The following is a 24,664-nucleotide window of genomic DNA, read 5'->3' as shown; positions in this document are numbered from 1 at the left end:
TTTAAGCGCTCGTGTGTGTGTGTGTGTGTGTGTGTGTGTGCTTTACTTCTCTTATTTCTAAATTAAGATGTTTGTGCAAATTAATTGGTCGCTGGCATCATTATTACAAAAGCGACAAACAATTAGCCTAGATTTGTGCACGACGGGCACGATTGAGACGAAAGATAACAGTGTGACCGAATGCCATAAAGCATTGTCTGTGTCTGTGTCTCTGTGTCTGTGTGTGTGTGTGTGTGTGCGCGCGCTTGGTCCCTGCTCAGGCGCCAATCTGTGCAGCTGCATGCGCTGTTGTCAATTCTGCTTGCAATTGAGCGGCAATTAAATGCGGATGCCATTCGCTGATTGAAATTAATTGTAACGCAATCGATGGGCGACAGTGTTGCCAGCTGTCGCCACAAAAAATGTCCAGCCAAATCGAATGCACAAAATGGCTAAAAAGCTAAAATAGCTGTATTTAATTAGCAAGGTTTCAAGGCACACTAAAAGCCAAGGAGCTGACTGCCTGCCTGGACGCAGTTTCTCTCAAAGTAATTGCAAAAGGCATTGCAAAAGTTGGCCTGCGAATTATGCTCTGGCTGCTACGGTCACACTTTTTTACACAGGCAATGCTTGAAGTCTGTGCTGGAATCGATAGACTATTAACAGGCTTGACTGTATTTATTGCGATTAATTGGGAACAGTGCTTCTTCTTTCCCTGAAGCCATACCAAGCGAAATGCATTATTGCTTAGGATCGGTATCTAGAGTCCGATCTTTATGAAATTTTGAGCGTCATAGCGCGACATACGAAATCGTGTGGATACCAAAGCCCAAGTAAATGCCTAACAAAATGCAGGGTCTTTGAGTTTTTGCCAATAATATCTAATTATATCCGAGTTGTGCTTAACACTAAACATCTCAAAATCGATATTTATCGATAATATGAGAATTGGAGGAGATATTTCAAGCTCATATAGTTTCTGAGATTAATGCATTTACAGAGGCGGAGAGATGGACTCTCTGGTCTTTCTCCTGAGTCTATATGAACTTTATAAGTTCGCTTTTCTTAATAAGCTTATTTCCAGCTGAGCATTAAAACAAAATAAATATTGTCTATGAGCTGCAATACAGGCAAGAAGTTACATTGGAGTTTTTTTTTTTTTAAAAAAGTGCAGCAAATAAAAAATGGCTAAATTCGTTTAAAAAATGGCCAGTTTTGTAGGCAAGTGAGTACAAAAACTAGCTGAATGGGCAACACTTATGAGTGTGTTGGTGTGTGTGCGTGTATGTGTGTTGTTGTGCGTGTGTGTGCATTGTTGTTGTTTCTCTTACAATTTGATTGCTTCGTTTAGAGTTTTTGGCCCGGCCAAAGTCAATCTGTGCGCGAACTTACCATGATAATCCCAGCTGCGCGCCTCGACGCCACGCCTCGCACCGAGGTCGGCGCCAAGCAGCGCCCACAGCAGCCAAATGGCCGCCAGGGGCTGCATTAGCCTAGCCATGTAGCTGGCCTGCGGTCACTAGGAATTCCTCAAGGGGCAGCAGCGGCGGCGACGGCGACGGCGACGGCAAATGCAACAGCGACGCTTTTTTTGTGGCAAATGCAACTGCAAGAGATTTGCAGCCTATTTAGCAAGTGGAATGTGGCGCGGCTCTCGGAGTGCTCCATACAAATGTTGTCAGCCCCCTACACCCTCCTCTCCCCTCGCGGCCCTACACAGCTAACAGGCAGGACGCGCCCTCCTCTTGCCACCCGCGGCGCTTGGGGCAGCGCATAAAGCGCACAGCGGGGGGCGCAGCAGCGGACAGTGGAAGCGCTTCCGGTCAAGGACAACGCATTAACACCCAGAACAGCAGCCGAACAGGACACACACAAAAAACACCACTCACACACACACGCACACACAAAAGGGGATATTTTCACAAGCATTTCCGTTACAAATGAAAGCAATGAAGAGCCCCGCACAACCCGCCCTCCCCCCCTCCCACACTCCCTCCGCGCAGCATTGGACACTTCCGCCTTTGTCTATGCGAAATGAAAAGTGAAAAAAAAAGTGCCAAAAAAAATAAACAAATAAACAAAAATACGGTTAAAAAAAAATGGACAACTGAAAAGTGCGGAAAACAAGCCACACAGGACACACACTGAGCCGGGCAGAGGAGGGGGCGGGGAGCGGGGAGGGAGGGGCAACTATATAGCGCACATTAAATGTTCTTTAATTTTAAATAACAAAATATTTTCATATGCCCAAACAGCAGGAGACAGCAGGAAAAAAGTGCAAATAAAATTATTGCGAAAAAAAAAAAAATAAATGAAGAAGTAGAAGAAAATATTGAGAAAAATTCACGCCCCGCTTTCAGGCAGCGACTGGCGGCTGCCTCATCAGCATTCAATTGTTCAATTGTTGCCGACAGTCGCATCAAAATTTCAAATTTCCATTCTATATTTTGTATACACGACAGCAGCAGGAAGGAGGCGGGGCATGGCCGGGGCAGCTAAGCAAAGGTCTAAGGTTATCGGGCAGCAGACAACCTAACCTCAAGGCACATTCTGCGAGGGGGAATTGAAGCGCAAGTTGGAATCGTGTTTTTGCCAATTATTTCGATTGCAGCAAATCGCACAAATCAAAAGAACAAACAAGCAAAAACAACAAGCGAACGATTTGCGCCACATAACTAAACGGCGGATGGCGAAATGTTGGTGGATTTGAGCCGCGAACCTTCTCAACCAGAGCTCAACGAGTGCTAATTATGGCTGGGATTGTAACTAAACTAGAAGAGGAACGAAAGTCTGAGAATTGGGCGGCAAGCGGGCTTGCCAATTTCGAGTCGAACTGGTGCTTTTTCTTTAGCATGGTTCAAACCAAACAAGCTACGCGCACAAACAGGCGTAACGAAACACAAGTTGATACGCATTTTAAAAAAGTCTCGTGCATATTTTTAACTAAGTTCAGATTTTATGAGGATATGGGTAATTTTTTATAATCGAACTGGTGATTTTTCTTTGCCATGATTCAAACCTCACGAGTTGTGCTTAAATGGAGGCGCTACGAAACTTAAGTTTTATAAAAGCCCAGCGCACATTTGGAGCGATTTGATCAGGATCTGTTCGAGTTTGAATCTAACTGATGCTCTTTCTTTACCATGGTTCAAACCACACGAGTTGCGCACAGAAGTTGATACAATTATTTAGTTTGGGGGAAACCCAGAACCATATTTCGCAGCTGCTATTTTGGCATGCAGACAATAAGGCATTAATAATTAATAATAAAAGAGCGGACAATTATGAAGTCGAAATAAAAGTATTACATCAATATGAAAGCTAATGGGAAAAGAAACCAAGAATCCAGACCTAATTTGAGAGCATAAATATAGGAAAACGACAGCTATACGAACCGAACCCGAAAAGGAAGAAAGTTGGTTGCCAGATTCAAGCGAAAGAGCGAAAGATCTGAGGACTAGAGCTGACTAACTGAATCACTGACTGACTAACTGATTGACTGACTGATTGACAGACTCACAGACTGACGGACTGATTGATTGATAACGAGCAGCTCAAATCATAAGAACTAAGCAGCTGAATTTGCGACAGCAGCTAACTTATGTGTTCTGAGCGCAGGTCAAGACGCTGTTTTGCTTAAATTCCGCCCGCAAGTGTGGAAAAAGCGCGGAAAACGTTGGTAAAAAACATATTTTTTGGTTTACTTGTCATAAAACGCAACAATATTTTGCAATTTTAGATGCTTCATGCGTAAAACTTGAATTGAATTCCTTGTGGGCGTAAAATCGACGTACCAAGAGCAATATAAAAAATTGTTGCTCGAGCGGTGAGCAAAAAATGCAGGCTAGTATTTATTAAATACCAAAGTACTCATTATATGCCAACTCGAGGAAAAGTTTTAATTATTTAGAGAAAAAACTAATTAATATAAAAATAAACGATAAAAATGTTTCACCAGTTTTACATAGTTTTTGTCACTCCCTCTCCCTCTTTCGCACTCGCTCTCTCTCTCTCTTTCTCTCTGCCTGTCGCTCTGGCAAATTGTGCAAATATTGCACATAATTTCGCGCATAAATTACAGCAAATTCTTTCATATGAGCAAATAAAATGAGGTGAAAAAAAAAATAAAGAAAATAATACCAAGGAAAATAAAGTAATTCATCAAAAAATTCCGATTTCATGCGGCGCTGTAATGAACTTGAACTTGGAACATGCCAGACCCAATCCCCAGTCCCCCCCCCCCCCCCTCTAAGCAGCCCTGCAGCACGCCTCTGGCCATGTGTGTGCGACGGGGCGCGACGGAGCGAGAAGGGGAGGGGGGCATTTGACCATCTGCGCGCGATTTTGAGTGCGAAAAAGCATCGAATGCGCGAATGCTTGAATATTGAATGCTTTTTGAATGTTGTGACGTGAAAGGCTTTGTTGCTGCTGCTGCTGCTGCTGTTGTTGTTGTTGTTGCTGTTGCTGGCCTGGCCGCGGAAGCCGTATCTATGAGATACGCGTAAAAGCTTTGTAGTTTATGCGGCATTTGGCAAAATGCCTGCCTCCCCGACCATGGTATTATTATTAAATTATTAAATGAGATACAACAAAAAGCTGTTGCCATTGTTGTTGCTGTTGTTGCGGTAGTTGTTGCCTATGTTTCAATTAAGTTAACATTAAAGGAATGCTTTTAGTTTGGCCCGACTGCAAGTGGCGCACATGAAGCGGCCGCCAGGTTTTGGCCAAACTGAACATGTTACGCATTATAATTGGCATATTGCAACACAATGGGGCAACAAGCGGCGGCAACAATAAACTAAACTGCATTCACTTATGGGTCGCGCGCCTATTATTTTGTTTTTAACATCATACATATATTATGCTGATCTCTGCCCCAAAAACATATGTCTGAATGAGTTCGCGGACTGTGCCCAAATCAATCAAAACTAAAATCAAAGCAACGAAGTAATATTGAAATATACTCCGATTTTTGGCTCACTTGGGCTTGCAATTCCCAAGCAGTTAAGGCGGATAGCGAACGAGGAGTGTGGGGGTGGGGGGAGAGTTGGGGGCATCCATCCACAACAGCGCGGTCTTGAGACTGCGCGTAGCTTAGCTGCCTAAGCGCGTTGAACCAGCAGGCGTGCAGTCGCTGGTTCAACTTTTTATGCTTGTTTATCTTTTTTGCTATTATGCACAAGTAAAAGGTAACAAGAAAAATAAACTTGGCATATATAAAGTGTATATATATAAAATTGGAATAATCTTTGGCTTTTTCAACTTTACTCCAAGCCTTTTTAAAGCAAAACCCAGACATGTGACACTCTAAGCTGTTTTGCTCAGAATAAGCCTAATTCTAGCAGCTTTAACTCTAGCTACAGGGCATCTCTGAGTCGATCAGTTATTGCTTGATTTCGTTATGGACCAAGTTATGCATTCAAAGCACTCTGCACGCGCTGACTTTACCAGGCTCTTTGCAGGCAGTATTTTCTTTTTTTTTATTCATAAACAAAAGTTGCGCCTGTTTTTGTGTGGCAAGTAATGATGCGCTTGCTGCATGCCACACGGCGTGCGGTCGCGGGTGTGTGTGTGTGCAAGTGATGTCTTAGCATATACAATTTGTATATTAAGATCTCATCATTAAAAGCTTAACTAAGCGTGTTTAGTTCGCCTTTTTGTGCGTGAAAAGTCATTAAAATTAATGAGGCATAATGTGGCAGAAGCTGCAGCAGGACAGCATTTAATGTCGGTGGGCGGAAAGGGGGGGATGGGTGGCTAACTAAATGCTTAGAGAGCGGGCAGAGCCGCAGCTCTTTAGACATAATATGTGCCAGCCAGCCTTCAATCGCGTTTCGGCATTCCATTGAATGCCAGCCAAATGCGGGCCTGGGAAACCCAAGCCAGAAGCGAAAAACTGCCAACGTTTTCACATGCAAGCTGATCCTCGACAATTTAACAGAAACAGAAACAGAAACAGAAACAGAAAAAAATACCAAACGAAAAACGAGCGAACGCTGCAAAAATAAAACAAAAAATTTCAAATAAATGTATTTGAGAAAGAGACAACAACTTTTCACAGCTGCTGCTTTTTGGGCATTTTTTGGAATTTTGAATGAAAACCTTTTGGGCCACAAAAAGAGCTTGCTTCGTTGAAGTCTCACAAGTTGGCATCTATCTGCATTAATTGTTGTCTTGGCCAATTGGCCAGAGCTATAATTTGGTTCATCTCTTGGCTTGAAAATGAACAAAGCGCAGTTTGCTTTTGAAATTTACAGAAAAAAGTCAAATGAAAGGAAATGCATAGATGAAAAGACAAAAGTTTAGATACGAATCCGACTTTTGGCCTGGAAATTAACCAACTGGACTTTGCCTTCAAATATTTTCACAGTCCATCAAAAAGAACTTAGATAGGAATTAACTAAATGCACTTTTCTTTGAAAATGTCCAGAGATTTGCAGGGAATGAAAAAAGGCCTGATATGAATCCTAGTTTTGTCTTGGAAAAGAGCCAAATGCACTTTACGTTTAAAGTATTCACAGATATGGAGGACATAAATAAGACTAAATACAAATTCGACTTACTTTTGCCTTAGAAATGAGTTAAGTGGCCTTTTCTTTTAAGATTTCCAGGGAAAAATAAAAAAAAACGAATCCTACTTTTGACTTGGAAATAAACTTAGTGGAATTTACGTTTAATATTTTCAGAGATTTGTTGAGCATCTAAATATAGTTTGGGCGTGGAAATTAATTGAAATAAAGTTGAGTTTTCTTTAAGAATGTTCAGAGATTTGTAGGGCATGAATAATACCTAGATACCGATATTTTCGCTGAGAAATTAACCACATGGAATTTAAGCTGAAAATGTTCAAGGATTTGTATAGCTTGTAAAAAGGCCAAATACGGATCTGATTAAGTTTTGGCTTGGAAATTAACTGAATGGACTTTTATTTAAATATTTCCAATAATTTGTACGGCTAGATTCAAAACATACTTTTGCCTTTTCCTGTGAAATCTCCAGAGAAAAATGAAAAATAGTTGAGATACATTTGCCTTTTTTGATTTAGAAATAAACTAAATGGACTTTTCTTTAAGAATGTCCAGAGATTTGTAGGGCATGAAAGAGAACTTAGATACGGATCCTGCTTGCTTTTGGCTTTGAATCACAATTTCACAAAGAAAACTTTGTAGTTTTTTCTAGATTCTATCTGCCAGCTAACTTTCTTCTTTTTTTTTCATACAATTTACGGGCAGACATAATTTTAAATATTTACTTGAGTTCGAATTTGGCAAATAACTGAGTTAATTGACGTAGCTGCAGCTCTCAACACTCTGTCAGAGCTTCAATTTATGTCTACTTCATGTTGCAACACAAGTTCGCTGTGAAAAATATCAATTAAAATGCAAAACTGAATAAAGCTCAAGATGCGATTCCTTTCGAGGCTTTCGTGAGAACACAAATTAACAGAAATTGCGATTGGAAAGCTTCAAAAACTCGTTTATCACATTTTAAAGCTTGTTTCTCTTTTCGCTTGGTACTAATATTTTGGACGCAACTGTGCGGATCAGCTTAATTTTGAGTGTAAATCTTGGGGCTGGCTACGAAAATAGTTTGCTGAGATGGTTTTTTTTTTCTTTTGGGGGTTCTGCCATATTTGGGCCTGTTATTTATAAGAAGTGTCGCCAACCCCAAATAGAGCAGAGGTGAGAGATAAAGAGAGAGAGAGAGAGAGAGAGAGAGAGAGAGAGAGAGAGAGAGAGAGAGGAAGGGAAAGGGAGAGGGAGGGAGTGTGAGTGGGAAATGCGCTGTTTTCTTTATGTTTTGTCGGCAATTTGTCAGGCTGCACAACTTTCGACACTAATTGTTGTTGTTGTTGTTGTTGTTGTTGTTGCTGCTGCTGCTATTTCCATCGCAACGTCGTATCTGTCAGATACAAAGATACACGAGCCGCGATCAGTGCCAGCAACGTTTAATGTCCTCTCTGGCAGATTTATTCGATTTATTCGCTGGCTCAGCGATGGCTTCTTCATTTTGTCTTCTCTTTAAATATATTTCTTTAAGATTTGCCGTCAACAACAACAATTTACAACTGTTTAACAGATAGCAAAAATATTTGTGCAGCAACAACAAATATTGGCAGACAGCTGAAACCCACAATATATACTTATATATATATATATATATATTTGTGCTATATATGCCTGAGCAGCAGCAAAGACAAAAATCAAGCTCATCCCCCGCACAGTGGCGGCCAAAATATTAGTACCAAAATAAAAGGGTAACCAATTCGATGCTCAAACGATTTCTTGCCGCTTTCAATTTGCAATTTCTGCTAAATTGCCAAATTCGAGCTCAACTAAATATTTGAATTAATGTTAGCCTATAAATTATATGAAAAACAGAAGAAAGTTAGCCAGCAGCATTTGCTTTGAGCCTATAAAATAGAATCTATAAAAAACTTAAAAGTTTTCTAAATGTTCAGATACTTGGCATAAAAATAAAATTGTTCGATTTAATCGAAGAGAGCTTTAGTTACAATAATTTTTATTGTGGAACTCAAAAGCGTCGATAAAGCAATCAAAGCCTGAGATTAAAAAAAATTACTGTGTTTTAGATAGATTTACACACAACTAAGTTTCAAGGAAAAGATTTCCAGCCATAACTGAACTTTATGGAACGAATATCCGGGAACTGATTTCCAGGCATAACTGAACTTTATGAAGCGAATTTCCAGGAACTTATTTCCAGGAATAACTGAACTTTAAGGAACTGATTTCCAGGTATAACTGATCTTTAAGGAACTGATTTCAAGGCATTACTGAACTTTAAGGAACCGATTTCCAGGCATAACTGAACTTTATGGAACGAATTTCCAGGCACTGATTTCCAGGCTTAACTGAACTTTAAGGAACCGATTTCAAGGCATAACTGAACTTTATGGAACAAATTTAAAGGAACTGATTTCCAGGCATAACTCAGCTTTAAGGAACAGATTCCAGGCATAACATAAGGTCATGGAACTGATTTCCAGGCAAAATTGAACACGAAACTGGCTCAACAAAAAAACGCAAACAAAAGCTTAAGACTTCACGAACGAATAGCGAAAATTCGAATAATTTTTACTTGCAATAAGCTCAATTTGGCACAACAGAAAAATATTTTACTTTTTTTTTTTACATATAAATACATTTTCGGTTTAATTTTTAAAAATACAATTGCTGGAAGGACACTTTATTCCAGAATTTTTAAATTGTTTTTGGAAATAATCTCACAAAAAGTTTGTAAATAAAATGTACAGATTTCTGGCGACAAAAAGGCTTCAAATACAAAAATTTCCACTGAAAAAATTTGCGATGGGAACTTCACTCGAAATATGACACAACTTTTCGACAGATTTCCAAAGGACACGCAGAGAAAAGAACAACATTTCCAGCTGGGGAAAAAAAAAACTACCCAGTAAAAAGTACAAGCCTAGCGATAAAAAGAAAACGCGTTTACGATCAATGTTGGGTCTACTTTTGTTCATTTGGGGGGCTGCGACGAAACACTCCAAGAGCCGAGCTGCATAAATGTTTTTCAATATTTGCAAAAAAAAAAAAACTCAAATTTAACACAATTTGAAATTGTTGTTCTTTCATTCTTGGTTGTTTAGTTTTTAAATTTCCTTTTTTTTTTTGACACTCAATTCCTTTGACTTACTCAAAAAACAAGAAAAAAAAAAGGTTTTTGTGGAAGTTATTTGGAAAAAAAATATAAACGGAATTGTTTAAAGTTGATTCGCTGCGTGGTTGCACACGCGCCACAGTCCCCAGTCGCAGTTACAAGTCACCAAGTCACAAAGTCACCAAGTCACAAAAGTCACAAGTCGCAGTCGCTGCACAACGAAACGCACACGCAAACGCTTCAATTTGAACTGACGCGGCAGCGTTGCAGCCAGCACCGGCATCGACTCGCCCAGCGGCCCAAGCGCACGGCCCTGCGTCGGAGGAGACGTCAAACAAACGACGAGACGAGCCGAGCCGAAGCAGACGACGCAGCCGACGCAACCGAGACAGCCGAAGCAATCAAAGCAGCCGAGGCGCTAACAAAGTCAACACGACGACAGCGATGCCGTCGCCTCTAACGACAGCCGAAGCAGCCGACGCACACGCAGCGATAGCTAACAGAACGAAGTCGTCCAAAGCTTTTGCCGCCTCGGCTGCCGTTCGGCAATCGGTTTTGTTCGGTTCGCCCCTGGCTGCTGTGGGCGTATAGGGCGGGCGGGTCGGGTGTGTCGGGCACGACGCTTCAGCGGGCACAGCCAACCAGGTTGCATGGCCTAGGCTTCATTAACAGCAGCATGTTACTAACATTGGCCTGCTGTTAGGCGTCTGTTTTTGTTGCTGTTGTGCGACAGCAACATGTTGCTTGCGCTTCTGTTGCGCTTGCGCCAGTCGTTTCGAGCTTTGTGCAGCAGGCGCAAGCTTAAGACACACGAGCATTTCATTTTATGCACTGCAAACAGACACACACACATACAGAAGAACAGCAAATAGCAGCAGCGGAAGTTGTGCGCTTTTCTGGTTTCTGTTTGCATAACTCTGCAAAGGGTATTCTAGTTTTGTCATGAGTCTGGTAACACATTCAAGGCTTGAGTGTAGAATGCTTTAGGTATATTTTTTATTTATAAAGAAGGCCTAAGCTTCCTTTAAAATCGCACGTGAGAAGAATTCCTCCTATTCGGGTCGTCTTGAGCCTGAGGGTCGGCACGTCGCCGGTTCAAATTTTCACTTAATTATTTTGATTTGAATTAACTATTTTATTTGTTAATATGCACACAAAATGTAGCAACAATTATTAAAATTGTGTGTTATTAATAACACTTAAAGTAAATTTGTTTCTTTGTCAGCTGTCGGGTGTTATATATGTATTTAAAATGGGTAAAAGGGGTATATTGGTTTTGTGCAAATGTATGTAACAGGCAGATGGAAGCATCTCTGACCCCATAAAGTATGTACATATATTGTTGATCTGTTTCGATGTAGGTGGGAGAATAGTTAGGGTATCCCCTAGTCGGGCACTCTCGACTAGATCAGCCTTGTTTTAATTATAAAATTTGCACGAATGTGGCTAATTATATGCCTTAAGTTGAACACTTGCAAGACTATTCATTTGCTACGGCCAACGCCGGGTAATTTGCTCAATGATTTCATATTTTGAAAAACATTAATAAAAATCTTTGTTTTTGTCAGCGTATTTAAGCTGGGGCAATTCAGAGACAACGTTTCTTTATTTATTTTTTGTTTATATATATTTTTTTTTTCTTGTATTCTCCAAACTTATCAGACATGCATAATTCCCCCGTGTGTGTGTGTGTGTGTGTGGTTGTTTACATTGTTTGTTGTTATGATTTTTATGATTTTTAACAACAGTTGTGGTTGTTGTTGTTGTTGTTGTCTTGCACTCGTTGCCTTAATTTTTGCCCACTTTTTTATCTATTTTGGCTCAAAGTGTGAAAAGAAAAGCGCGCTGGCTAGCAAATTCAATTTGCATATGCGGTCCCCGGAGTGTGTGTAAGTGTACGAGTGGGCGGGTGTGTATGTGTGTGTGTGTGTGTGTGTGTGTGTGTCGGTCCGTGCTGCAGCCAAATCGCCAGCCATTTAACGCAGCGCAGCGAGGAGCAAAGCTGCTAATTGACTGTCGGGGAGTTGCTGACTGCTGCCAGGGGGGATGGTATGGTATGGTCGGGGGAGGGGGAGGGGGTGACGAGGAGTGGTTGTCGAGTGTGGGGTAAGAGTGTTGACTGCCCACTTTGTGGGCCAAAAGTGCAAGTGGCGAGCGGCCAAACATCGAATCGATGCCCAACAATTATAAACAAAATATTTAATCAAGAGCCCAAGCAAAATGCAACCGCAGCAGCAGCCACCCAAACCCCAAACAAGAACAAAAACACAAACAGCCACAGCAAAAAAAAGGAAGGCAGTGCTCGACTAGCAGATACCCATCACCAGCTTTTCAGCTAACTTCTGTACACGAAAGCAAGCTGCGTGCCTCTCGCCTGAAACCCAAACTGAGATCAATGGCTTCTCAAGTAACTTGGCTGTTTATTGTTGTGGCTTTCTGAAATTTTGGGAGCACAAATATGGCAGCAATAGGTATGCACATTCTCAAGCCCAAAGTTGTATCTCAGCAAATGCGGCTTTTTGTTCAATATTCGGAAGTTATCCAAATTGTGAATTATGTGTAATCTGTGTAAACTAAACAGCGCCTAAAATTATGCTCAAAATCACGTTTCAAAATCGATTTTTATCGATATATTTTGCAAATAGAAGTTACTAAAGAATATTTGATATACAGAAAAAAGTCTTAACTGAAAAAACGCGATTTTGCAGAGAGGGCATTTGCGGAAAAAGGAATTAATTATTAAGCTCTGACATGAAGAGTATGCAAGTCATGAATATGACCTTATTAAATATAATAATAAATTTAAAATAATATATAATATTCCGAATAATTCGGCATAATTTACTCATGAGGCAAGTGTCTGCAAGGGTATTAAAACTTCGATCTCTTTCTCGTTTGCCATACGACAGTTTTTAGGTAAATGTGCTTTATAATTCTCTAGCTGCTGATCAAGAATATATATGTATATAATATATAAACTCAATGGGACATCGCAGTTGCTTTCAAATGCATTATACCCTGTCTAAGCATTTTTTGAGGGTATCCTAAAACAATTCAACATAAAATATAACTGTAAATTGAGCAGAGGCAACCGCCCAAACCCCTCGCAAGCCCCTGCCCAGCTGCTTCAAATAAAGGGCAACTTTTTTTAGGTTGAATTATGCGAGTGTGCGTGTGTGTGTGCATGTGTGTGCATGTGTGTGTATGTGTGTGTATGTTTACATAATAATTAAAATTTAGCGGCGCTCAAGTACAGCAGCGGCGGCAGCAGCAGCGGCAACAACAAAAACAACCGCAGCAATTGCTCCAAATGACGCACTTTCCAAACACCAACAACAACAACAACAACTGCAACAACAACTGCAACAACAACTGCAACAACAACTGCCGCAACAGTTTCGAATTGCACAACACTGCGCCACAAAACAATCAAAATGCGCTTGCAACTTCAGAGCGCCTCACTTGCCCCAGCCCCGCCCCGCACCGCCCCGCCCCAGCCCCTCGATCCACTCAACAAACAGAAACGACCTTAACAAGCAAAGCCTCCGCTTCAGTCCCCCCCCCCCCCCCACCGTCTTCAATCCCCGCCTCAGTCACAGCCTCAGCTCGAACAGTCTTGAAGTTCTTTCTCAATTATGCGGGCACTTAGATATCTATACACACACACACACACACTCGCTCACACATGTTGACATTTATCTAGATACAATAGAGTATTAATTTCAAGTCGTCTCGGAAATAGATGTTTATGCATATATCCATAAACATATATGTATATGTATATATTCATAAAAAATTGACTCGCATTCTCAAGCGTCGATGTTTGCAACACATTTCAAAATTGGTTTCTTCAAGGCTGCGAACCGATTTTGAACCGGAACCGGAACTAAATAAAACAAAATATGGTTTTATTTATCGTAAAAATGTGACGAAACAACGTTTGAGCCCAGGCCTGAATTGGCGCTGGTTCGAACCCAATCCGGATTTGTCATATGTGAAAAAACAGGTTCACGAACCGAATCTCAAAACTAGGCAGTGGTTCAAACCCAAGTTTTACTTCTCATATAAGAAATACAAATTCTGCAAGAAACTGCAAGAAATTGCCCTTAGCCACGAAGCGAACCAACAAGATTTTTTGTTTAGCTGCATTTTTGGGTTTGTCTTGGTTTTGTTCTCAACTGAACCGCAAAAATGTGTGCAAAAGCGTTGCTAACACTATGCAACACCAGTGTTGTAAAGTACTAAATGAATTAAGTGAATTTATATATTGCAAGCGAATAATATGATGAGATGTTAAGGTAAAGGATTATAAGGTAAAGCATACTCATCGAGCTGTCCCTTCGGTATCCGGATTCGAGTCCCAGTCTAGTATTTTTTATGTAATACTGTTTTAGCCCTAGATAACAGTCAATTAAGACAATCAATTAAAAGCTTTATGCTATGCAAATCATAATAAAGTCAAGCCAACTCTCGTTGTTCAATTCATAAAAAACTCATCTTGTGTGCAGAAACCGACTACGAAATCATATTCGATTTCATGTTCACAAGGTTCCAATAAACTAGAAATATGTCAAGTGCAATATGATTATTTTTGGCTCAAATTTATTCTGATTCATAAGGCTGAATGATATCTAAATTGAATTAAAACAATTTCAAAAAGTGCGAGGGCACGAGAGACATGACAATGGAAAGAGAATAATATTTCAATACTCCAATCAAATTCATATATTATTCCTTGGACGTCTATACAGAATGGGCACAGCTTGGCTTAGTCAAGTTTATATCAAGTATTTGCAAAAGTTTCTCATGTTTTTTCCCATATTCACTGGCTGAGAAAAGAGAAGTTATAAGTTTCGTTCGATTGAACTTTACATATAGACTTGTTGCAATTCCACTCGCAACTGTGGAAAACGGGCGGAAATCGATTTTATGTCATTTTTTCAAATAAAAAGATTTAATGAGAACTTCAGAATCATTTTAAAATATCTTAACACGTGGGATTTCAAGATAGTTGGATTAGATTTTGAACGGAAGAGTGTACTAAGAAGTATATTTAAAATTTGAAGCCATAACTTGCACCGCGCAAGGCCGGGCAATGCTCGCTAGCATATGTATCTGCAAGTGTGAACATATATGTGCATAAATATATGAACCTTTGGGCCATAGATCAATAAATCTATTCAAGTTTATAGATCAGATAGTTCTTGGATATTATGTCGATGATTCGTGGCCCAAGTCCTTTATTATTTGTTAAAAGCTGCTATGTTTATAATAATAATAATGAATAATTATAAACTCTAATCAGTTTCAGTTCCCGTCCCAGTTCAAGTTCCAGTTCCCGTTCCAGTTCCAGTTCCAGTTTTTAGTTCATTTCGTTTGCACACGCCAAATAAAAGAGTCCCGAACAACAAGTCAAGTGTCGAAAATTCATTAAATTTACAAGGACACAACTTTGGACAGCGCACTCGCTGTGTGTGCGTGCGTGTGTGTGTGTGTGTGTGTGTGCGAGTCTTTTTTGTGACCTCTGACATTGCATTTAATCTCGTTGACAGCACTTAATACGCCCCCGAGTAGTAAAAGCGGCGACGCCCGGCTAAATAAAAGCTCACTTCAACTTGTGGGCGGTGCGGGTGGCGCAGGGTGGATAGCGACAGGACGGGGGATGGGGAGGGGGAGGGGTTGCGGGGCGGGTTTGTTCCTGGTGTTAGCTTCGGGTTGCTCGATGTTGTTGCTGTTGTTATTATTTTCGCTGTTGTGTGCAGCGGATTATTTAAGTTTACAATACGCTTAGGGGTAATTTTAATCTGTTGCAAATTGTTTTTGTTGCTTGCCTCGCTGCAGACGCAACATCGACGACTCGCCAATCCCCACAGCCCCGCCCGCACCCCCTCAGTCAGCCGCACAGTGACAACAGTCGGACAAGCCACCCAAAAATCAGCTTCTATAAAACATCTTTTTGCATTGCCTCAGTTGCTGCTGCTCTAGTGCCTGTTTTTATACCCTGTACCCTTTAAAAAGAGGGTATATGGTTTTTTGTTTCCACTCATGTAACAGGCAGAAGCAATCCAATCTCATAGAGATTGGCACGCGGAGCTAATCTTGATATTTGAAATATTTCAATATATTTTCCCACAAATCGATAAATATCGATTTATCGACAATTATCAGAGCTAGATTAACCAAACTTGGCGTGTCGCTTCTCGTGTAGTGAATAAAGATAAATAATATTTCACTTTCTGGATGCCTCATTCAGGCCTCCAAAAAATGGGGGAAGAAAACTTCTGTATAAGGGTCTCCCCCTGCGCTTTGGTATATGCCAAATTCTTATATGTCATATTTAAGCCTCGAAAACTTACAAAAGATCGGACTTTAGACACCGAAGTTAATCTAGAACACATTACTAAAGCATGGCGTGGGGCAAAGAAAAATAGATTTTTTCTAGTAGGGTATCTCCTAGTCGCGCACGCCCGACCAACTCACTATTATTCGTGTTCTTTTTTCATGTGGCATATACTTGCTCGCATTTGTGGCATATTTCATGGATATGGTAATCCACATGCGTGTATGTGGGCAGGGTTGGGGCTGGGGCAGGTTTCGACTGTGATTTGGATTTTGGTTTTGCTGCTGCAGGGGTCCGTGGGTCGTTTCATTAGGCGAGTGAGGCGGCAAGTGGGCGTGCCTGTTTGCCCGCTTGGGGAACAATTGCAATTTCACTTTTTTCGGAAAATGGGTTTTCATTTTGCGTTTTTTGCATATACAATTTATGCGGCAAGCGCTTGAAGGAGGGTCAGGGTCATAACCAGGGAAAATTCGTTGCTTTATCATTCGATGGAACGAAGCATTAGGAAGAGGCAAGTGAGGCAGCGCTTAGAACTTGAGGAACGGTGCTGGCAATGGAACACTGCATGTGTAATGAACTCTAAGTGGTACACTGGAAGTGGAACATGCATATAAGCAAAGAGTTCAACTTTATGTCTTGTTGTTTATTCATTTCAACTGTTCCGCTGGAAGAGGTGCGTGGATGAAACACTTCCGGCGCAAGCGACTTAAAGTGGAACGATGAAAATGAAACACAGACTTAAGCAAAGCTAAGTTCATTGTTTCAGTTCAACATGCTGCACAATTGGGTATCGGATCAATGACGATTGTTGCATTCCCGCTTGCGCCGAGTGGAACAGTGGCAATGAAACACGGATGAGAGCCGTGCAAGGCGCACGGACATGCATTAGATATGCCTTATAAATGCCTTAGATGCCTGATTACCGTCACACTGTATTATTTCCGCATTCCGCCAACTATAATATCAATGCTGAAATGAATTAAAGCAGGCCGCGACACAAAGTGGAACATTGGCTATGAAACACCGTAAGGCGAGCAGAGCAGAGCTCATTGTTTCACCTCAGCATTCCGTTGAGCACCATTTGATATCAGGGAAATAGCGATTGTTTCATTTCCGCTTGCTCCGAGTGGAACAGTGGCAATGAAACACGGATGAGAGCCGTGCAAGGCGCACAGACATGCATTGGATATGCCTTGACGCCGGCTAAGATTCCTGTGGACCGCCACAGTGTCTCATTTCCGCATTCCGCCAACGAGAATCTCAATGCTGAAATGCGAAAAGCCTCACCTTTGCGAATTCTAGTGAACGGTGCAAATGGAGCAAAGTTTTTAGCACCAGAATATGCAAGTACTTTTTGATACGATTAGCTTCTCAACATGTGTGCCACATAAGATCCGCACACTATTTGCGCTTTACAGAGAATTACGCATAATTGGCAGCGAAGCGGCACGTACCAAAATCAATTCCCATTTACTGAATAAGTGGTCTATAATTTTTATTCTTAATTATTCCAGCTCGGTGTAGTTTATGCTAAATATTTCCCAATTACAACAACAATTTTCAAATTCGTTAATCAGAAAGAAAAAAAAAAGGAGAAACTTGGGGGAAAAATTGATTTGAACATTGCAAATTTTCCACATAGCGACACGTGGCCAGATGCCAATGAGATCAGCGATCGCCGCTGACATCACGCAGAAAAATAAAAGTATATTAAAATAATATGGAAAACCATAAACATAAATGGGCAAATGATTATAATAAAAACAAATCAATGGAAACCCAAAACTGCCAGCTATATATATATGTACATATATATGCATATATAAAGAAAACTACTTCAGAATAAAGAAAATAAAACCAATTTTTGATGGCGCATTCGTGAGTGAATCAATTAAATGAAAATGAAATAATTGAAATAAGAAAAATAATTAATTTTAACTCACCCTGTGGCTGGGGCTCGGGTACGGGTGCGGGCTGACGATCTTGACCGCGATCTTGTTCGCGGTCTTGTTCGCGATCTTGTTCGCGATCTTGTTCGCGATCTTGTTCGCGATCTTGTTCGCGATCTTGTTCGCGATCTTGTTCACGATCTTGATCTTGATCCTGATCGGGTCGTGGTTCGGGCTCGGGTTCAGGTTCGGGTTCGGGCTCATCTTCCTCTTTATTGGGGCAACCAGCCTCGTCTGTCTCATCGTTACAATGTATCCGGCCATCGCAGCGCATAAAGAGCGGCAGGCAGCGATCGTCGCACTTGAATTCATCATCTTTGCAAACTAAGTAAGGCAAAAAGCGCAAAGCAAAAGGAATGCAAAGGAAATAAATAAATGAACATATCGATTTAAAATAGCTGATGAAACAAAGTTTACAAAACGGATGAACGAACGATGAGAGATCGATACAAAATATCGATCTAAAAATAAATCGAATCTCGAATAGCTGATGTATAACTAAGCGATCGATCGATTGATTGACTAACTGATTGAATGAAACTTGGTCTATGTTTGGGCCGAATTTAGGGCTCTCAATTCAGACTTAAGATTAAATGACGATAGTTTTATAATTGATTGATTGATTGAGTAATTTGAAACTGATAGATGTAATGGAATTGATCATGTTTTTGATTGATTGATTGAATGAAACATGTTCTACCTTAAGGTTATTTTGTGGGCTCTCAACTCAGACTTAAGATTAAATGACGATAGTTTTATAATTGATTGATTGATTGATTGATTGATTGATCACACGAAACATTCGCTTATGTTAAGGTTGATGTGCGGGCTTTTAACTCTTATTTGAAATTGATTGACGTAATAGAATTGATCATATTTTTTGATTGATTGATTCAAAGTTGATATATGTTAAGGGGGCTCTTAGTTCTTATTTAAGTTTAAATGACATACAAGAATTAAGGATCCTGTTTGTTGATTGATTTATTGGTTTATTGATTGCTTGATTGAGTCAAAAGAGGTAAAGCCTGATTCTTTGACTCTCAACTTGAATTTTAGTTATCATGACATTTGATTCAGTTGAAAATCGAACTTTATGATTGATTGATTGATTGATTCAGTGAAAAATTGTCTAATTTAAGGCACATTTTTCGCTACTCAATTCGAATTTTATACTAAATAATATGTGATAAGAGTTAATGATCGTGGTTTTTTGGAGATTAATTGATTGATGGATTTTTTACTATAACTCGGACTGATTTGCGGGCTTTCGACTTGAACTTTCGATTTAATGATAGAGTTGACGACCTATTTTTGTTTTTTTAAGATGATCATTACCCTCGAGGGTCCCGGTACAATCTTCTTCATCTTCGCCTTGGGGACAATTATTTTTGCCATCGCATCTCATCTCGTCGCAGACGCGAGTGTTGCTGCGGTAGCAGTAGAATGTCGAGTCACCTCGGCATTCCGGTTCTCCGGAGCCATCTTCCTCGTCAGTCGGTTCGGTCGTTTCAGGGGCGTTAGGATCTAAGTTGTGTGTAAGTGTGTGCGGTTGTGTGTGTGTGTGTGTGTGTGTATAGGTGTAGAGGTGTGTGTGTGTGTGCGTAGAGGGCACGTTAAAAAACAAATTAGCAGTCTTTTAAACAAAAATATTGTAAAGAAACAAAGCACACATAAAATTAAGGGCTGGGACAATGAGCTACATACAGACGAAGACAACACATAGTGGGAGCAAGAGTGAGAGAGAGAGATAGAGAGGGTGGAGAGGAAACAAGCAAATGCGAACACAGTTTGGCGTTAGTATATATGTTTTCTTATGTGTAGTTTTATAGAATCCCGAATGGAAATTTGCAAGAATCCTGCATCTAGCTATGCATGCAGGACTCTGTTGATGTCTTGTCATGTCAGTTGTCATGCAGGACACTCTGCGTGTCATGTCTGCACTGTTGTCTTCGCGAATTTTGAGACAATCGTTTCAGCTTAGGCCAAACTTCTTATGATAATCTTATTACTGGAAATGTTGACAGTATTCCGCGCTTAATCTTTGCATTAATACACTATTTGTTTGGCTTGCATGATCTAAACCAAAGGAGTAAGCGTCTAAACAACAACGATTACTCTGCTTTTTGACACAGGACGGGGTTAATGACATGTCATTGAAAGCAGTTGGCTAATGGACAAGCTTGATGACATGTCACTGAAATTCTCATCGAGCATCCGATAGCCAGCTGGGATAATCAATACAGCAGAATGGCAAAGGTTGAGCTGGGATTTCTTTACTTTTAGCAGGGCTGCAAGCCTATAGAAGTGCTTTATTAAGTAAATATGCCGATAGCTGAGAATTCCGGGCTCGCATCTGTTGGAGGTTTGCAGCCTCGCTTTACAGAGAAAAAGAGAGCGCTCTGTTAATTACAGCCGCAGTTACAGTTACAGCTATGTTAATTGTTTTACAGATTAGTTGAACGTGCTTTCAAAATGTTGTTATAGTTTTCGTGTGAGCGTGTGTGCATATATGTGTGTGCGTGCGTGTGTGTGTGTGCGTGTGTGTGTGTTAGTGTGCAACAAATTTGTAGACTAAACATTATCAAAATTCCCCATCCAAACACAGCGTGCGCACTGACAGAGACAGAGACTAGGAGTAGAGAGTGAGAGTAGGGGCGGGGGAAACAAACCCTGATTGTTGGGCGCGAGCTGGCACACTTGATTGTCGCCCTCGCCAATGCAATAGATCTCAGTGCGCTTGGCCTCTTGGCGTGCACTGCAGAAAGCCGGATTCTCATCGGAACCATCGTCGCAATCCTCCCGCCCATTGCAGATATCGTAGCAGGGTATATTCGCGATATAGCCGCTCTCGCACTGAAAACTATCATCGTTGCCATTGCATTGATCGAAACGCGGCACGCTGGAGCTATCAACGGACGTGGACGTCGCCTCTTGCGGCACGGGCACAGGCACAGGCACAGGCTGGCCGCTGCGGCGGACACACAGATCGGGATTCTCGTCGGAGGCATCGTCGCAGTCGGCGCGTCCATTGCATATGTTGTAGCAGGGTGTGCTCAGCTTGTCGCCGCTCTCGCACTGGAAATCATCGTTTTCCGACTCGCAGTCGGTGGAATTTGTTATCGAACTCTTTCGATTGCGATGATCGCACAGTTCCGGACGCTCATCAGAGCCATCTTCGCAATTGTTAATGCCATCGCAAATTTCATTGCAATAGATCTGATAGGGACGGCCGCTGTTGCATGTGAAGGGCTCGTCATCGGAATTGCACAGATCGCCATCCAGATCAACATCCGCATCGGCATCCAAATCAACGTCCGCATCCGCATCCGCATTCCCATCTGCATCCACATCTGTATCTGTATCTGTATCTGTATCTGGATCCGCATCTACACCGACATCCTCATCCTCCTCCGGATAGACCGTGGCCAGCGGCACACTGGGCCTGGCATAGGGATTCGGATAGCGCAGCAAACGACGCCGACACATCTCCGCATTCTCATCGGAGCCATCCTCGCAATCGGGCCGCCGATTGCAGGTGTTCGCGCAGGGCACGCTCTCAATTTCGCCGCTCTCGCAGACAAACTCGTCGGTGTCAAAGTCCCGCGGGCTGCTGCACTGGTCATCTGTGTGTGTGTGTGAGTGTGGGTGTGTGTTAAGTGTGTGTGCGTGTGTGTGGGTGAGTGCATTTGGATAGTTTTTAGCCACAGCTACGCATAAGTATTTATTTACAGTGTTGTGCGCTGCTCGAAAAGCTTTTAGTCAGGAGCCTAAAATTCTACAACTGAAAGCTTGCACAGATCGGCGTTTTCCAACACCAAAAGCGTTTTCGAATCGTTTCGCATTCCGATATTTATTGAGAATTCGTTAAAAGAAACTTACCCAATATCAGACGGAAATAGAAATCATCGTCCAGCGAGGCGCTCTGATTGCCAATCCGATTGTATGTCTGCAGCTGATGGCGCAGCTTGCTCTCGAAGTCCAGCACATCGGTGGGTATATCCAGATTGACAATCACATAGCTCTTGTATTGATCGTTTGTCGGTCTAAACGATAATTGCAGTTAGAGATTGATATTAGTTAGCGGTAAGGGGAGCTTGGGTTCGTATTTAAAGCAGAATTTCACTTACTTCAATCAAAAATGATTGATTCAAACCAAATGTGAAATATATTGTGACACTGTGTGTACTATACGAGCGTATGCATACCAAATTAAAGGTGTGAAGTGCCTAAAAACAATGAAATGTGCTCTAAAAGCCTGATTCCTGATCGATTTAAGGTAACGTAGCAAATTATCGATTATTTGAACCGAGCTTTAGTTCGAAATTTCAAGTCTCTCACTCTAAGATTTGTCGAGCTCGGCAATCAGACAAACAGATTTATATATATATATCGATATATATCGACTCGACTATGGATGCAGGCCAAGTATATATATAGATGCGTGTTTCTGCCTCTTGCATGCATTTACATAAAATCCGATTAGCAAGTTTGAATACAAATCGATAGGCGAATAAATCGATAATTATCGATTTTCAGATGGGCATAGCTCGCAACTCATAAGAGCTAGCGACATCTAGCTTGGTTTGTATGCTATTTTTATTTTAGACATAGTTTACACAAATCCAGAAGATTTCACACATGGGATCACCTAGCGCGGTCATTGACGCCGGATGCAAGCATGCTCTAAGCTCTGGCAATCGACTTACCCGACTTGCAGCAGAGTGGAGCGCAAATCGACATCGTCGTCATCGCCCTCGTAGGAGCGCCGGAAGAGTTCGCGCATACCCAGGCCAATCTCCTCGGTCAGATTGAGAAACTGTTCGCTCTGCTTGTCATTAAAGTCGTTCTCGTACGGCTCATTGACGGTGAATCGTGTGCGGTCTGAAATGTGCGTGAATTACAATTGCAGCTGGACTGCGATTTGGCGTTGATGGATTCAATTGAGACTCACATAGAACGGTTTCCAGGCCATCGTTGCCGGAGCCCACCTCGTTCTCGTAATCGTCGGAGGCCCGTTTCCGGGGACTGATCGGACGTTGTTGTCGCTTCTTGAGCGCGGCACGCTTCTTGAGGGCCGGCTTCTTGGCTCGCTTCTGCCTGTGATGGACATCGTTGCCGCCAAAGAGCCGATTCAGCTCGCGACGCACACGCCTCACGCCCTGATGGAACCAATTGCCCTCCACGGCTGGCTCGTCGCTGAGTGGCGTATACGGCTGCAGATTGTCGGACCCCGTGAACGGGGTCTGATCCTCCAGATCGAAGAACATGTTGTCATTGTCATCGAGACTTGAGATTTGCTGCAAGTACAAACATTAAGGTTCAATATTAATATGCTTAATTCCGCTTCTTCTTCTACATATGTACATATTTATATTTAAGTTGAAGGATTTGGAGATACTATGGTATATTTGAATAATAAGATGTTTCCACAGCTGGATTAGATATTCGAAATGATTTCTAAAAGATTTCAGAATATCTAAAAAGAAAGTAATAAGAGTGCTCTCGTCGGGAGTGCACGACTTGGAGATACCTCAAAGCAGCGCCGAGCTGGTTTTTAGTCTGTCTATACGTGAATCTTATAGCTTACGAGATAGAGATAAACATAAAAATAGGTCTTATTTTTTTTTTTTTTAAATTTTACTGAAAGAAGGTTTGAAACCCAACTAGTATAATTATATCCTATTTATTAAGCTAACTAGAGCTCTACTATTTACAGCGATTTTGTTTGGGCATAGAATACTATATAAACCTTATATTCATATATATATATGAGATTTGGGCTGAAAAGCTCACCACACCAAATTTTATGCACACAAGCACACAAAAGTCAAAGCTTTCGTTCTCATTGTGGGTTGTGTTCCATGCTAAAAGCAAAGCTTTCACAGTTTAGCATGCACTGCAAAGTACGAGAGCTTCTCAACACAGCGTCGTGCGCTGTTAAGCTTAACAGGCAAAAGCTCAACGCTGTGAAACTCGCCTGTTAACTGCCTACCAGCAATGTTAAGTGGAAAACAAACAGTTGAAGTAGAATCAAGCTGAAGTAGTTAAGGGGCAAATGTAGGGAAGAGTATTTATACAATATAAAGAAAGTTTCTGTTAGCTATAGAAGAAAAATAAATGTAATATTTTTTCTTGCTCATTTTAGCTAATCCAAGCTGAGTTCTTGACAAATGCGAAAAAAACATAAAAAAAAGAACTAATTTTTAAAGCTAAAGCCTTGCACATTTCCATGTCATAATGAAGCTCCGAAAATACATAGACCGGACTTTGAATACCGAAGTTAATCAAGAGTGTATTTCCCATAAAGGGGAAAGACGCGGAAAAGTCATTTCATTTCAGATAAGCCTAAAAGCTGCCTTGGAATGAATTAATTTGGTTTGAGCATAGATTTAATTTATTCGGAAGAATAGAAAATATTCGCAATAAATTAAAAAATAGTTGACTTCACTTTTTTGGTTAATCATTTTTATTGCTGATTACAAACGGGCAATATGTGCGTGTGTGTGTGCGTGTGTATGTGTGTGTGTGTGTGTGTGTGTGTTTTACGCCATTTGGCCGCATTTCTTGTTCTTGAGGAACTGAATTGAATGACTTGAACTTCTATAAAAAGCATTTACGCAATTTGTGCCCCAATCGATGAAGCATTTGTTTCTCCTGCCGTTCGATTCCTCAATTAAACCAGTCATAAAGTGCGTAGCAGTGGAGTGTAACCGACTGCTGTTTGCTCTTTCTGCAGTTGAATCTGTCGGAAATG

At 41.2% G+C, this 24,664-nt stretch overlaps 1 protein-coding gene across 17 annotated transcripts in view; it reads right to left on the bottom strand.

The window, feature by feature from the left end:
- The window catches only part of trol (terribly reduced optic lobes), a 137,355-nt gene that overhangs the window by 68,453 nt on the left and 44,238 nt on the right, over positions 1–24,664 (bottom strand). For 14 of the 17 annotated variants that reach the window (XM_064699080.1, XM_064699087.1, XM_064699073.1 and 11 more), the window contains 5 exons: positions 22,862–23,207; positions 22,617–22,791; positions 21,790–21,953; positions 19,246–19,434; positions 17,905–18,234 (listed from right to left, as the gene is read on the bottom strand). In XM_064699080.1, the coding sequence (XP_064555150.1) occupies positions 17,905–18,234; positions 19,246–19,434; positions 21,790–21,953; positions 22,617–22,791; positions 22,862–23,207 (1,204 nt within the window). Of the gene's footprint in view, positions 1–1,371; positions 1,553–17,904; positions 18,235–19,245; positions 19,435–21,789; positions 21,954–22,616; positions 22,792–22,861; positions 23,208–24,664 lie in introns of those variants that run through there. The other 3 variants (XM_064699078.1, XM_064699081.1, XM_064699082.1) reach the window with 3 other exon arrangements.

This window comes from Drosophila montana, unplaced genomic scaffold (assembly GCF_035044405.1).
Source record: "Drosophila montana isolate Dmon_TW-CO22-7 unplaced genomic scaffold, ASM3504440v1 contig_787_1, whole genome shotgun sequence".
Classification (NCBI taxonomy): domain Eukaryota; kingdom Metazoa; phylum Arthropoda; class Insecta; order Diptera; family Drosophilidae; genus Drosophila; species Drosophila montana.
This window is presented reverse-complemented; position numbering and strand designations above follow the sequence as displayed.